Source organism: Micrasema longulum, unplaced genomic scaffold, assembly GCF_059751315.1.
Source record: "Micrasema longulum isolate JH-2025_06_02 unplaced genomic scaffold, ASM5975131v1 h1tg000041l, whole genome shotgun sequence".
Lineage (NCBI taxonomy): Eukaryota > Metazoa > Arthropoda > Insecta > Trichoptera > Brachycentridae > Micrasema > Micrasema longulum.
The window spans coordinates 922673-937572 of record NW_028277248.1 but is presented as its reverse complement, the minus strand read 5'-3'; the positions used below and the strand labels follow the sequence as shown (position 1 = coordinate 937572).

The 14900-nt window shown below is 31.6% G+C and overlaps 1 protein-coding gene across 1 annotated transcript in view; it reads right to left on the bottom strand.

Moving 5' to 3' along the window:
* The window catches only part of dati (zinc finger protein datilografo), a 160652-nt gene extending 148032 nt beyond the window's left edge, over positions 1–12620 (bottom strand). The window contains exons 1-2 of the mRNA XM_088227227.1: positions 12222–12620; positions 9304–10404 (exon numbers count right to left, since the gene is read on the bottom strand). Coding sequence (XP_088083353.1) covers positions 9304–10404; positions 12222–12620 — 1500 coding nt within the window. The remainder of the gene's footprint in view (positions 1–9303; positions 10405–12221) is intronic.
* Between the last annotated feature and the right edge of the window lie 2280 nt (positions 12621–14900).

Here is a 14900-nt window from a genome sequence, read left to right as displayed (position 1 = left end):
ATAATTATTGATATCCACCCCGCGGTCTTATGATCAGCGGGTTTGCTTACTATGCAAGAGGTTTTGGGCTGAATTTACGGCATAGTTGACATGAAACATTTATTTAAAAAGGTGTTTTTACGCAAAAATAATTCAGATGACTCTAAAAGCGTAAGGTTGACCATTTTACCGTCGCGTAATCAACAGCGTATTTTCTACTATCATTATCTTTGGTTGCCATTTGGGAATAAGCCCGCCAATGTACAAATTAAACTATGTACAAAAAGTTAAACAAATAAATTATCCATATTATCAATAAATTAATTATATATATGTAATACTATTTTACTATTGATTCTTCAGCGTAACCATATTACATAATTTTATTATTTTAAAGTTCTTTTATACTAACTTTTTCTTGAAAGTTTTCGATATTTTGTAATTTTAGGTATGTGTAATATTTCATATTTTTAAGTTTATTTTTTTATTTTCTCTAATTGTGAGTTTTTTTTCTTGTACATCTTATTGATGTGCAAAATACAATATTGTGTACCAAAAATACAATGGAAAAAAATACATTGGAAAAAAATACATTAAAAAAAAAACATGATCAAAAAACACTGTGGTCGGTGAACCAATGCAGTGCCCTATTCACCATAAGGTACGGAAAGGGAATACATTAAAACGGACAAAACAATTTGATTGCAAAGATTTAGACACGCAAAATATTGTAATGTATTACAGATATGTAACTCATAAATAAACTGTGTTAGAAAATTGGTTTGTAGTATCGCGAGGGTTCGAAATTTGGACTTTCTGATCCGGAGTACGCACCACTACCACTGGACCACGAATGGTAATTATTTTTACAATTCATTTCGATACTGTCTTTAACGGTTTTAGTTTGTGAAACAATTTAAAAAATGTAACAGAATCCTTTGTTCAATATAATTATTAACTCTATGTTATTATTCTACCTGAGGTAACCCTTTCGAGCCCGCTGAAGTGTCACCATTATTCCCAGATTTTTTGTCTTAGTTTATTAAACAAACACGATATCGCAGTGGGGGTCCGTAGAGGGTAAAAAAGTGTCTTCTTTTGTTTTTGACGTTTCAAGTGTGTAACGCATGAGAACGGAAGAATCGAGCGACGTATTTTTTCTTTTATTCAATAACCGGTTTCGCCGGCGGACTAAGTCAACATCTACAGAAATGAAATTAGAAACGACGTTATTTTTAACGTGTAATTTATGCACGCCTTTTTGACTGCGTCCGGGTGAATGAAGAATACAGTTATGTGTGTGAAAGAGAACCAGAATCCTGGACGAGTGATTTTGACTCATGAGTTGCTCTCAGGTAGAGTCCGCTAAGGAAATCAAATACAGATGAGACCGCTTCATCGCGTAGTGGTTGGCACGTTATTAAATTATTATATTAGTTTTTTTAACTGAATTATTCTATTGTTTCAGGACTGGCACCTGAAGCGTTAGAATAAGACTAATCATATTTTATTGATTTAAAAAAAAATATCAGTAAATGTTTTGGTCGGCCTACCAATGCGGTGCCCTATATACCTTTAGGTTTGGAAAAGGAATAATCAATTAATAAGTAAGGAAGTCAATCCCGTCAGGGAAAAAAACAGAATTTGGTCATATATATTTGGACATACCTTCTTTTTTTTTTGTGAATATATATTATTAAGTAAGTTTCCTTTTTTTTTTTTCATTTTTCATCTTTTTTTTGCACCACAACAGGCCAGGAGGCCCAATAATAATGTTGAATTACATCACAAAACACCCAAGTTTGCTGAAAACCACATTTCATGTATGTGTTCTCACCGGGAATCGAACCCGGAACCTTCCATGTGTGAGTCAAGCGCCTAGACTACTACACCACGGAGGCCACCTTTGGTTTGAATTCTGGTAGTGTGGGAGTGTTCCTTTTGAGATTTGGTAGAATAATTTGCTTTCACAAAAAAAATAATCTAGATTTATATAATTGTCTTGTATCTAATACATCGAATTCCTTGAAGATCTCAAAACAACTACAACTCAGAACAGCTTTAAACTGTTATTTTTGGAAACAGCTAAATTTAATATGTTGGCTAGATTTTTCTAACAGTAACAGTTTAAAAAAATGTGCCGGCCTTTTTTTTTTAGAAATTACTTTATTTTTTTAACCACGTCTAGTGTAATGTAATCACTCAACCCAGACAGTGAAAGATCATAATCTTTGTAAGTGCCAAGACTTTCGTATCCTCAACAGCTTTCTATCTAATATTGTTTTTTTTTGTTTAATTCTTTAGTTAATAATTTATATAAAAATATCAAGAAAATTACTTAGTTACATTTTTTTTGACCAACAAGCGCTTTCGCCTAAGGCATCTCCAGAACTCGTAAATCGTCTACAACATTTAACAGCTTTTTTTATAAGGTGTAAGATAAAAAAAATCAGTTAAAGTATCTCCGAAAATCTTATAAAATAGCAATTAAGCCTGAAAATGCCTACTAAGACAAAGGATAAAAAAAAATATCAATAAAAAAAAAATTCTTAGTTAAATAAAATAGAATTATACTTAAACCAAATATCTTTTTTGTTATATTTTTCAAAATCGTTAGGCTTGTATCTGTTTTTATAAAAAAACATTTCGAGTTGTACGTATACAATAAATGATTTGAATTGATAAATAAATATTTTGTAGGATTCCTAATAAATTTATTGGTCACAAGCACGCCAGTTACAAATAAATGTGAATGCATTTGAAATTGGCTGCGCGCTGTTTCTTTGAAAAGCTCAATTTCTTCACAATTTAAATAAAATTACTATCAAATTATTGAATTAGACAAACGGTATTTGAATTGTAAAATTTTAAATTCAATCAAATACTAAATGTTTTTAAATAACCGTAATCATGATCCAAATGCCCAAGGCACGACAAATTAACATAGGGTGGATTGTTTTTTTTTTGCATGTATTTAATGCCAGAAAAACGCAATAAGCAATATACTATGAGGCCGACTAATATTCATTCGATTTCAATGAAATGTTGTGGTTTACAATCTTTAAAATCAATTATTCACGTCAACCCTGTCTGGAATTGAACTCAGAAACTCTATAATGGTAAGCAAACGAGCAAACCACTACACGACGCGGACCTTTCATCCAATTGATTATTTATCTAAGATTTTAATCTCTGAAAAAATAATTGAACTAAAAAATAGCATCAATCTGTTAATAGCATTTCAAGTGCTGATTCTAAATTTCACGTCGCTACGACTAACCGTTAAAAAGTTAGTTTTTTAAATAATGTTAAAATAAGTAAAGATGGAAATATTGTGTTGTAAATATACATTAAACTATGTTTATCATAGTTTTTTTTAGTTTTTTTTAATGTTAGAATAAGTATAAATGTAAATATAAGTTTGTAAACATATATGAGGCTATGTTTATCACAGAACTAAAAAAAAAAACATAAAAATATATTTATAAAAAAATAATAGTGAGACCAAAGAAAAAAATGGTCAAAAAACAGCGTGTGAGATTTAAAAATGGCATTTTACATTACATAAAAGCAAGTGTTGACAACTAATCGTTTGAGTCTTTATCGAGTAGTCATCGAGTCGAATTTGACTCAAAAATATTAAAATTGAACTAAAAATGTTGTCGCACGCAAATTGCATTGTACTCACTGTTCTGGAGAAGATGCAGTGATGGACAAACAGACAAACAAACACACACTTGTATTTTCAGTTTTATAAGGAAAACATCGAGTCGAAAACACTAGTCCAGAACTCTGGTTCTATTTTAGATACGTAGCCATATTCTTCACCCTCTTGGTTACATAAAGTATGAGACGATTTTTTTTCAAAAACGAAAAAATATTATAAATGTCGATCCACTCTAATTTTACCGTGACGTTTGGATTTGGACGATACAAGTGAAATGGGCCAAAGAGAATGATTTTAGTCTGATTTAATCACCATTTATATTATTTTCCTGTGTTTGGCGGAATAAAGAATACGTACAGTTCAGCGTACGGAAAAGAATCAAAACTCTTGTCGAGTGTTTAGAACTTGATCGTTAATCTACGTTGGGAGCCAGATTGTGGTCTTGTGGTTAGTGTCGCGGACGCACTGATCAGAGATCTGTGGTTCCCCGCTCTACCATATCTTGGTTCACGTTTTTTCTAATAGCCCGTTTTTTACTTCTCGCTGTAAAATGCCCCAAAATTAAAATCTTTGGCAAATCAGAAGAACGCAATAAAAAGATGCACAAACAAATAACTCACTACCTGGAAGTGAAAATCAAATAGTGGAAAAATGGGGCTCGAACCTTTGATTCGTGAATTTACGACACTAACCACGGAGCCACAATCCAGATCTAATTCCGGTTATCTAGTTTAAAGTATTTTCAAAAATAATAATGGCAGAATGATTATTGTAAATCTTTTTCTTGTATTTAAGTAATAGATTAAAATTGAAATATTTATGATTTATATCATAAATTTTTGCGCTTTTAAACTTATAGATTACGCAGAGTATAGTATCAGCTTATGGCCGAGTTGCACAGTTTAAACCTGCACTTTGCCAGCGGGTGCCCGGAAAGATATTGATATTTTTGCTTTTAATGCCAAATAAATATTTTCAAAAATCATGGTGGCATTCATTATGTACATGGGAACATTTCTGCATATTTAACTCAAAAACGTCAATTTTAGACTTATGCCATTATTTTTGCTCAGGAGCGAAATATAATAATACCTTTTTTTGCACCACAACAGGTCACGGTTGTAAATTACAACACAGGATACTAAGGTTAGAAAAAATTACATTTAATTTTTGCGTTCTCACTAGGAATCGAACCCGGAACCTTCCGTGCTTGATTCATGTGACTTTTTAAAAAATATTTATTTATTCATTCAAAATTACACTAGATTAAATATTTATGAACTTATTAAGGCTTTTTAGGCTATGCCCGTGTCAAGCCACAATAAATAACAATAAAAATACATAGTAAAATTAATTAGTTCAAATTATAATGACATAAAAAAAAATCTAGAAAAAAAAGCTAAATATAATAAATAATCAAATTCCAAAGAATACAATGCAAAAAAGATAATCAGGAATCATTTTTAAAATATAATTTATACAACTTAAGAATCACACATAATCAAATATACAAAATAGAGGGTATCATTAAAATCAACAAAATAATAGTAAAATATAATAGTATTAAGAAAAAACAAAATAAGAGTATCATTTAAATCAACAGAAAAAGTCAGTCTTAGTCATTACACCACGGAGGCCACCTGTTTAAAAAAAATAATACTTGAAAACCTACGTTAATTAAACAGCAATAATTTGAGTTCGTCCAACTGTTTGTAGACAAAGACTGAATTTCATCACATAAAGAGTTCTTTAGATTGAGATTTTACAACTAATGAGATGAGATTCAGAACATTTTAGAGAAGGATACCAACCAAAGACAGGTCATAAGCCCTAGACTTCCACATTCCTTTTCTTAAATGTTATCCATCTGTTTTGTAATATTTTAATACGTTTATAAATTTTAACTGCGTTATGTAGGGCATATTTTTGAGACAATATGCTTTTTTGTTGTCTCAGGGCAATTACCCCGGAACCGGACCCCTAAATTAAATCCGGTTCCTTCCGCGCTATTCTAAACTTACGTTTTTTGGGTCCCCGTTCAAAAGCTTTACAAAATTAACCGGAACTTGTTTTTTTTCGGACCTGGCAACCTTTGTTCCCGCTTATATTTTATACCTGGGTTTATTTAGGTCCTAATAAGCATATGGGGGTAGCTTCAGATTCTTTCGGTCAGTGCTTTAAATGTCTTTGTCGCGTATAGTCTAATACTGTATTACAGTTTAAGCTTATATTATTCTTTAAAAAGTGTCAAAAAACGTGACAGAAAATACATATATATATTTTTTTCAAATTGACATTTCATATTTTACTAACCATCAATATAAAATTTGTATTTTATGGTGCTTAGAGCACAGTTTTAGTGTATTAGTATCGGTTTTCCAGGTAATTTTTTTTCATATATTTAAGTTAATAAAAGTGCAAAAAAGTGATTTAATATTCTGAAATTTCGTTCAGTTAATATTCAAATAACTATTGTTTTATTATAAGTATCATCTTATGATGCTTAGGGCATAACTTTGATACAGCAATATTAGCATGTTTTTATTATTAGTCAATTATCTACTTATTCTTGAAATTTATGTTAAAAAAACTGTCAAAAGTGTGATTTAATAATCAAAAATAACCTGAAGTATTCGTAAAACGTGACAGGATCACCACCATTGTCAAATCTGCACCTAATGATGCAAAGGGCAAAGTATTTTCATACCAATATCAGAGTATTTCGTTCATCATCGTTCTCTTTTCGAATCTAATGCTTTATCACACTAACCACCAAGGCATGTCTTGACTATTTTTGATACACAAATGTTAATTCAAAAACACATGTGCATTTAAAGAATTATCTTTTAATACAGCAAAGATTAATTATTTGAATTCGCTAAGATTTTTATATAATTGTGGACAAAAAAAACAGCTTAAGTATCTTCTTTTTAATTTATTTTTTTAAAGGAATAACCCGCTAAGACTCTATTTAAGAGACTTGTCAGAAGGTGCGAAAGAATGGATATAGAAACAAATTTAAAAAATACAATTTTAAACAGACCAATAAAATAAAAATTCTTTGATTTTTTTTTACTAAATCATACAAATGTATTTTTTTTGTACTCCCAGGAGTTACAACAAACTCATTTTGGGACAGAATAATATTTACATAAAACTGAAATAAGATAGAGAGCAACTACATAAAACAAATAAATTAAAACAATTAATGATAAAAAATTATATTAAACATTTACATATAGTAAGAAAAAAATATTAGAGGAAAAAGAAGAACTTAAAACTAAATTTCACCTTCAACGTACCACCTCAAATAGTAATTTTTTAAATGAATATAGTCATTTTTTGGAGTTCTATAGGACTCCGGTAGCCTGTTGTGCTCACTACAAGCAAGGTACAGCGGAGACCTTATACCATACCTTGTCGTGCGTGATCCAGGTACTGGCGAGAATCGAACCCGTAACGCCAGTTTCACAGTCTAACCAACGTGTCACGGCGCCTGTCTTAGCGTGTATATATATATTGTTTTTTATAAAAAAAGTTTACGTTTTAATATTACCACTTTTTAACACTTTTAATTCCTAATACCAGCACTTTTGCTGATTGGAAATATTTCGTACAAATAAAGTATGCAATATGATGTAATTTAAAAAGTTTAAAAACCTTGTATTTTATCGTAAATAAATAAATCTAATCTAATCTAATGTATTCTTATCCGAGTGATTATGCATTTTTTTAAATATATTTTGTTTGTTATGTGCCAGTGTAGGTATAGAGTATATTATGTAAAACGCAAAACAAATTTAATATATTGTGTTGTGTACGTAACAATGAAGTTCAGTGCTATGGGAAATTGAATTTTTTTTTTTTTTCTTACGCTGGATTAAAAAAAGAGTATTAAATAATATGGCGAAGCTTCTTAAAAATTCTTGAAAAGTTTCTTAAAAAAAAAAAATCAAAAAGATTTGAATAAAAATGAACTACTTTGAACGACGTCACTTGTTCTCCGAATTAACCAATGAAAGTGTGATATGTTACCCGTATGAGGAAAGTCAACTCACCAATCAGCAGAATTCACCAAAGAGAACTTGTGAAGTCGGACGCAGAGTACACTTGTGACATCACAATTTCAAAGTAGCAAAACTTAAAGAAATCATAGCGCTAGTAACACGATACACAAAGATATATATTTGTTAATTTGTCTTAGTTTGATAGTCCATTAATAAATAAAAAAACAAAACGAACTACTGAACTACCTCATTGATGCTGTTAGGTTTATGCTTTTTTTATATATTATTTCAACATAGCACTCTGTGGACAACATAAACACTAAATAAATACTACTACTACTTTGACTACGATCATGCCGTTTTCCTGTAGAGGTAGGCAGAGAGAATGGACCGCCACACACGTCTATCCTGACATACACTCCTAGCTTCTTCCATATTCATACATCATGTCATCCATGCCATTCAGTTCTATCTGCTTTTGACATGACCAGACTTAAGCTTTTGGTTTATCTGATCATGCCACGTCCTTTTTGGTCATCTTCGTCTCATGATGCCGTTCATTTTTGCCATATATATTGTTTAACCATTCTTTCGTCGTCCATTTGTTATATTTGACCCAACCATCTCAGAGACCCTTTCTTAATCTTATCAATTATACTTGACTCAGATTTACACTCTCGCCGGATTTCATAATTCGCAACCTTGTTACACCTTGATTTCCCACACATTTGTCTAAGATATTGCATTTTAGCTGCGTTCGTAATTGCTGATAAAAAAACATATATACGTAAATAAATAAATATTTTATATATTTAAACAAGATTTCTTTACTGTATAAATTTATTGATACAGCATTTTATTTATTCCATTATTTTAAAATTCTGATTCAAATGTAAAAAAAACTTATAATACAACAAAATTTTGAAAATAAGGGTCAATTGGTTTTTTTTTCTACCGACCGCTAGATGTCTTAGGGTTGCTGTCGTCTTCAACCCCATTTTAATTTAGCCAATCTTTGAACCATTTTCCGATTATTTCCGTAAAATCTCAACTGAGTATTGTTTTGTGTATCTACTTCTATTTTAACAATAGTTTTAATAAATACTGTAATATAGTCAAGATACAAGAAATATAAAAAAATAATGCAGTAGAAAAAAAATCTACATAAAATTTGTAAGGCGCGTAAATAAAAATCGTAAAGTTCTGATGATTGTAAATTAATGAACATAACATATTAAAAAAGGTTAAGTGACGTATTTCCGGTTTTAATCGTTTTGTATAAATTAAAAATGATAAGAACAGGATACAAGAAAAATAGCTGTCTTTGTTAGTTTTATTTTTTCTGCTTTTACTAGAGTAACAACTTCGATAAGTTTAACAAAGGAGTTTTTTGATATAAAACATAGTGTTCATTTTATATACACTCGTATTACATAATGTAAAATAATTAAGAATGTTATTTTCGATGATAACTGTTTAATTTTTTGGAAATAAGTTTAAAAATAAATTTAAAAAAACAAAATACAGAAGGAAAAATTAACCATAATAAACAAAAATAATGTTAAAGGAAATAACGTAATGGGTATTAAATGGGACAAATGGTTAAAATAATATGTTTTTAGGTAAGTTGTATAAGAAAATATCACTGACCTGTATTTCATTAACCAGCTTTTCAGTCATCATTTTATGGTCTTGCTGGTTGGCCAGCATTTGCACCATAGCACCAGCCGCTGGGTTCATCTGCGCTGCAGCCAATTGTTGCTGAACTGGAGTGAGTTGTTGTTGCTGCTGTTGCTGTTGCTGTTGCTGCTGTTGTTGCTGTCCAGGAGTCATCTGAGACTGCTGTTGCTGACTCTGTCCCATTTGCTGCTGGGTTGGAGTCATTTGCTGCGGGTTTGGCGGCATTTGCTGGTTGGGTGTGAGTTGCTGATTCGGAGTCAATTGTTGGTTTGGGGTGAGTTGTTGCTGCTGTTGGCTCGGGGTGAGCTGTTGGTTTGGTGTCATTTGCGGTTGGGGAGTCATATCTTGCGCCACAGGCGACTGTCCTCGGCTGTGCTGCCAGAACTCGGGACTGGGTTTGAACTGTCTCTGCTGGTGCTGGAGGTCTTGCATGGTGCTGAGGTTAGGTATTTGCAGGGATAAAGGTGCCGCACGTAGATCTAGGGCCCCCGGTCCGGCGGGGCCCGGCGCCCCGCCCTCTGCGGCCGCCGTGATTTTGAAAGAGTTCTGCAGCCAATTTGCTACGAAATTTTCCTCCTCCACTTTGGCGGGAGCCAGAATGTCCGCGTTGAGGAAAATCTTGACTGCCGTTTGCAAATACAACGGGAGATCTTCGGGCCTGAGGTCAGGCCCTCGTTTCGGAGATCGCCTGCCTTCTCGCTGGGCCCCGTTCGGAGGTTCTTCCTCCTTCGGTGACCGTATCCCTTCTCTGGCTATCCCGTTCAAGAACTCTTGTCCGAGAAGCCTCTGCAGAGGGTTGATCGGACCCTCTTGAGGCTGGCTTAGCAGCCTCGCGAGAGGGTTTAGGTTGGAGGCGTCTTCAGACTGATTGAAGAACCGGTGTAAAGGATTAGAACCCGCGGCTTCCGGGGGCTGGTTCAGGAGCCTCGGGAAGGCCGTATGGCTCTGGTAGTCCTGACTGAACTTTGAGAAATCCAGGCTTGAAGATTGATCGAACGGGCGTTGATTATCAATTCTCGCGGCTTTTGGGAAACTTTGGGAGAATATATCGCCGAATATCGGCGCTACGTCCTATTATTTTATTATATATTAACGCTCATTTATCAATTGTGAATCACGTCAAAAATAAAAAAATGCAAAATGTTTATAAATAATATGCTTTTATATCAAAAAACAAGAGAGCGCGGTGAGTAAATTTGAGTGCAAACTTGCCGTCGCTGCATGTATTTGATGCTCAAGAGTTTTTTACGAGTTATGTTTCCAAAAAAATCACGATCACTTTAAATAAATATTTTTAATATATCTAACAAAGATGTCAATTTATTATAACGTGATTTTAATGAAATGACTAGTATTTATATTTTAAAAACAAAAGTCAACGATTGCACTTTACTTGATGTTAATCAAAATGTCAGGTTTAAAATAAAGTTTTTTTATTCTAAACAAAATTGTGATGGAATTTTTTGTTCGATAATATTATTTCACTTTTCACTTTTCACAATAATGATTTTTATTGATGATTCGTCACTTGGTTTGTCTTCCGAGAATGTTGCGGGTGTGTATGTAGATTTTCAAAATCTGAAAAATAAATAAACACCATTAAAATTAAGCATTTAAAAATATAATGCTAAATTAAACAATAAATATGCATAATTTAAACATTAAATCATTTATTAAAAATACTCGAGATAGTATAATTTCTATCTCTTGACTTGCTAATAATGTCAAGACGACCAAGCAATTATTTTTATTAAAACTCATTAGATATTTTCGCCAACAAAGTTAATATATTTTAAAAAGAGATTTCTTGCAAAACGACGATGACTGTATTAAAATATTAGCAAAAAAAAAATTATTTGAAAATTTAAAACAAACTTCGATTTTTTTCGAACGTAGAAACACAATAATGCACTTTGAAGACATTTCAAAATTAACACTTTTTTGCACTGCTAAAAAATATAAATTTTAGGATATTTTAAAAATTAACAAAATAAAGTGCAAAGTTTTTTTTTCAAAAAATTTGTATTCACGTAAATTAAATTAAATTTTTGCGATTAATTTATGTTTTATTTTAAAAAGTTATTTCTATCCGTAATAAAACCAAATCAAATGAATTATTTGTTCAAAATAAAATAAATCAAAAGTAATTTATCCCGGAAGTAACCTGAACACACGTATAAAACGCACACATACGCACATGTCACATAGCGACAATCATCCCACACATGTACAATACCTGACATAACAAAACGAATGCACACATAATGTCCTTCACACGCTGTACAACGTTTGACAGATCTTTAATAAAAAAAATGTGACAAAATTAAATTATTGAAAAATGATATATTTGACTCTTTTAAAAATGATTTAAATAATTTACGTTGACTGAAAACTCACTTAAAAAAATTTAAATATTTCCAGAAGAAACAATACTTGGTAATCGAATTTAAAAAGTAAAAAAAAACCTTGAAAAACTACCCTTAAATTTAATGAACATTTTCATTCGCGTTTCATCAAGTAAACAATGTATTATAATATATTTTGTATATAAATGGCGTTTAAATTAATTTGACGATTTTAAGGAATTTTTTAGACGAAAATTTGGAATACACTAAATTTTAAGTATTGTAAGTTTGATTTGTTTTGTTATTTATTAATTTTTTTAAATTAAAAAATACACTTTAAGACGCTTATGTTTACTTAGGGTTTTTAAAAAAATATACTGTCTTGCAAGAAATCTCAAAAGCGCGATTTAAGACGTCGAAGAAAATTCAAGAAAATGTAAGAAAATTTTCTAAGTGTTTGGAAATGCAAGGGTTTCGACGGCGCTTCGGGAGCGCTCGAGACAAGACGCACCTTCTTCGCGGGGTATGACGACACTAACTAACTTCTTGAGAAGCGAACTTGTCGGAAGACTCTTCCCACCCACTAGCGGGAAGTGAAAAGGCGTCGTGGAAAGCGGCGTCTTGCCCCACAAGCGGCGCTCTACTGTATGTAAGATGGCTGCGCTTGAAAGACAGAGAAGGTAAGTTTGTCTCCCCGCAGGAGAGTGAGACGGAGCATTTTCCCGCGCATTTTTCTCCTCTTAGACGTCCGGCTAAGGACTTTCGCCCCCCCGCCCGTCCCAGCGCCGCGACGCCCCCGCGCAGGCGCCGTGCGGCGTCGGGGCGCCTTTTTTCCAACGCACTATCCGCTGGGCAGTTCGACCAACAAGCACTTAGCGATATATGCTCGTACGTGGAGGCGCTTACAGACAAATCCCATATTTCCATACGACGCTCTCCCATCTCGAGCGCGGAATTGGGCGAGTGAAGTGACGAACTAAATCGGATAAAATTTTACATCAACGTGCAAAATTAAAGGACTGACCTAACTTTCTTTTATGGCACAGATATCAAAGAAACTTTTTAAATCGCGCAAATCAGTTGAACGATAGTAATAATTTGTAACGTTTCCCTTATAAGTGACAACCTACATTACCCATAGACTTTAAGGCTGTACGTTCTTTGCGAAAGTTCTCACCAAAGTTTTATAATGTGCGCGCATCCTTCTTCAAGTGATTTTTTAATTCGAAAATTGTGTTAAAATCATCAACATTCACAAAGACGTTGCAAAAAAATAAATCAGGTGCAAATATTTTCATATTAAAAAGTGTTCTGTAATTGCAATGTAAAAAAATGACGTGTGTATTTTTTTAAACGTGTAGAATTGATTATAATTTTAACTTCATCGACAAAAATCATTTCTCAAGGCAAAAGCAAGTATTATTTTTTAACTGTTCTTCGAACCGGGAAAAACAAATCAATAAAAAAGTCATATTCAATTATATTTTTTATTTGTTTTAATGTTAATAAGTGTCAAAAAACTTATTTTAATTTTACCCCTCCAACAATATCACTCACACCATCAAAATACGAACGTGTTTGCATCCCTTTTGCGCTCATTCGACTCAGGAATACGGAGGGGTTGATTCTAAGCGAGTGAAAGAGAGACAGCACGCTTCTAACATCTATCTCCTCACACATACATCAAGAGAATAGAAAAGAATGCGACTGGCCTTTTCAGATTTTTTTCTTCGCCCCCTTTTTAAATATGTACAATGAGAAATGTTTTTGTCTCTCTCTGGCGCGTGGGGTTTTGTATCTCGCGCTCGTTCTATATAAGATTTTTTCGCAGAAGTAACGCCTTTGGTGTTTTTTCTTCACTTTTTTTGGAGGGGTGAGTTTTTATTTTTGACGCCGCCCCCATTTTTTAGAGGTTTCGGATTTGTACGTATGGCCAGAGAGGTGGGGTTACATTTTTCAAGTTAAAATACCTATCTTTATTTTGCATGCGAAATTTCATTTTTTAAAATTGTGTTTATGACCTATATTTTTAAACTACGAACGATAACCAATACGTAAAGGTATGTATATTTTTTTTTATAGTTTTTAGTTTTAAATTATTGCAATTATGCTTTGGATAAAAAAGGTAAAAAAAGAATATTAAAAGTATTAAATATAAAAAAAAATTTTTTTGTTCTGCATGTTATTTTTATGTTTTTAAAAAATAAATTGTTTGACGCAATTTTCTTAAGGTATATCAATGTGTCAATGTACATGATTTATTTTATTATTATTTGCTAGCTTATTGTCTTCTTTATTTTCATTTAACCAATATGTAAATACTACAAACGCGTGAACCTGCTGTGTAAAAAAACAGATTTTATAAAAATTATAAGGATTAAAAATGCAGGTTCTTAAATGAGTAAAAAAATAAATAAAATTTCTTACCAAATTAAGACATTACATAGAAAAACAGTATTTCAAATATTTACGTGATATTTATAATTTGTGCAATATATTAAATTATTTTATTGGTATAAAATAACAAAGTTTAAAATAAGAAATATGTTTTTGGTTATATTTATATGTATTTATACTTCCAATTGCATGACTGTTTCATAAACAGTCTTTTAATAACATTTTATGTAAATACCATAAATGCAGTATGTAAATAAATAAAACAAAATGTAATAATTTTAATAAGTAGTTTTATAACAAATACAGGTTTAAAGAAACCCGTTTATTAAGGAAATGTTGAATATTGTCGAATTACAATACTTTATTTGTGCTAATTTTTAATCTGTTTTTTTTTCTATTCATTAAAGTAACACTTTTTATTAATTTAAGAATTATGGGTACAAATATTTTTACAAAAAAATATTTAATTATTTTTGAAAAATTAGCCAGAAAAATATATTTTTTATAGTGTATTAAATTAAAAAGACGTTAATAAAATAATTTACGTACTAAAAGTACATTTTTAAATTATATTTGTGTGGGAAAAACTTGCTTTATTAGTTTTATTTTACTATTTTTTCCTTACTTTTCTAAAATGGAATAATTGTATTTTTAAAATACGAAAGGGATGTTTATAAATATGACAATATATGTTTGTTTGTCAATATTGCTTTAGAATGCAGTTTTCTATGGAATCGGTAAATTTGTAAATTATCTGTTTGTTTTGTGGGTGTTTTGTGGGTAATATGGAGGTACTGAAATCAATAAAAAACTTCTTTAAAAAAC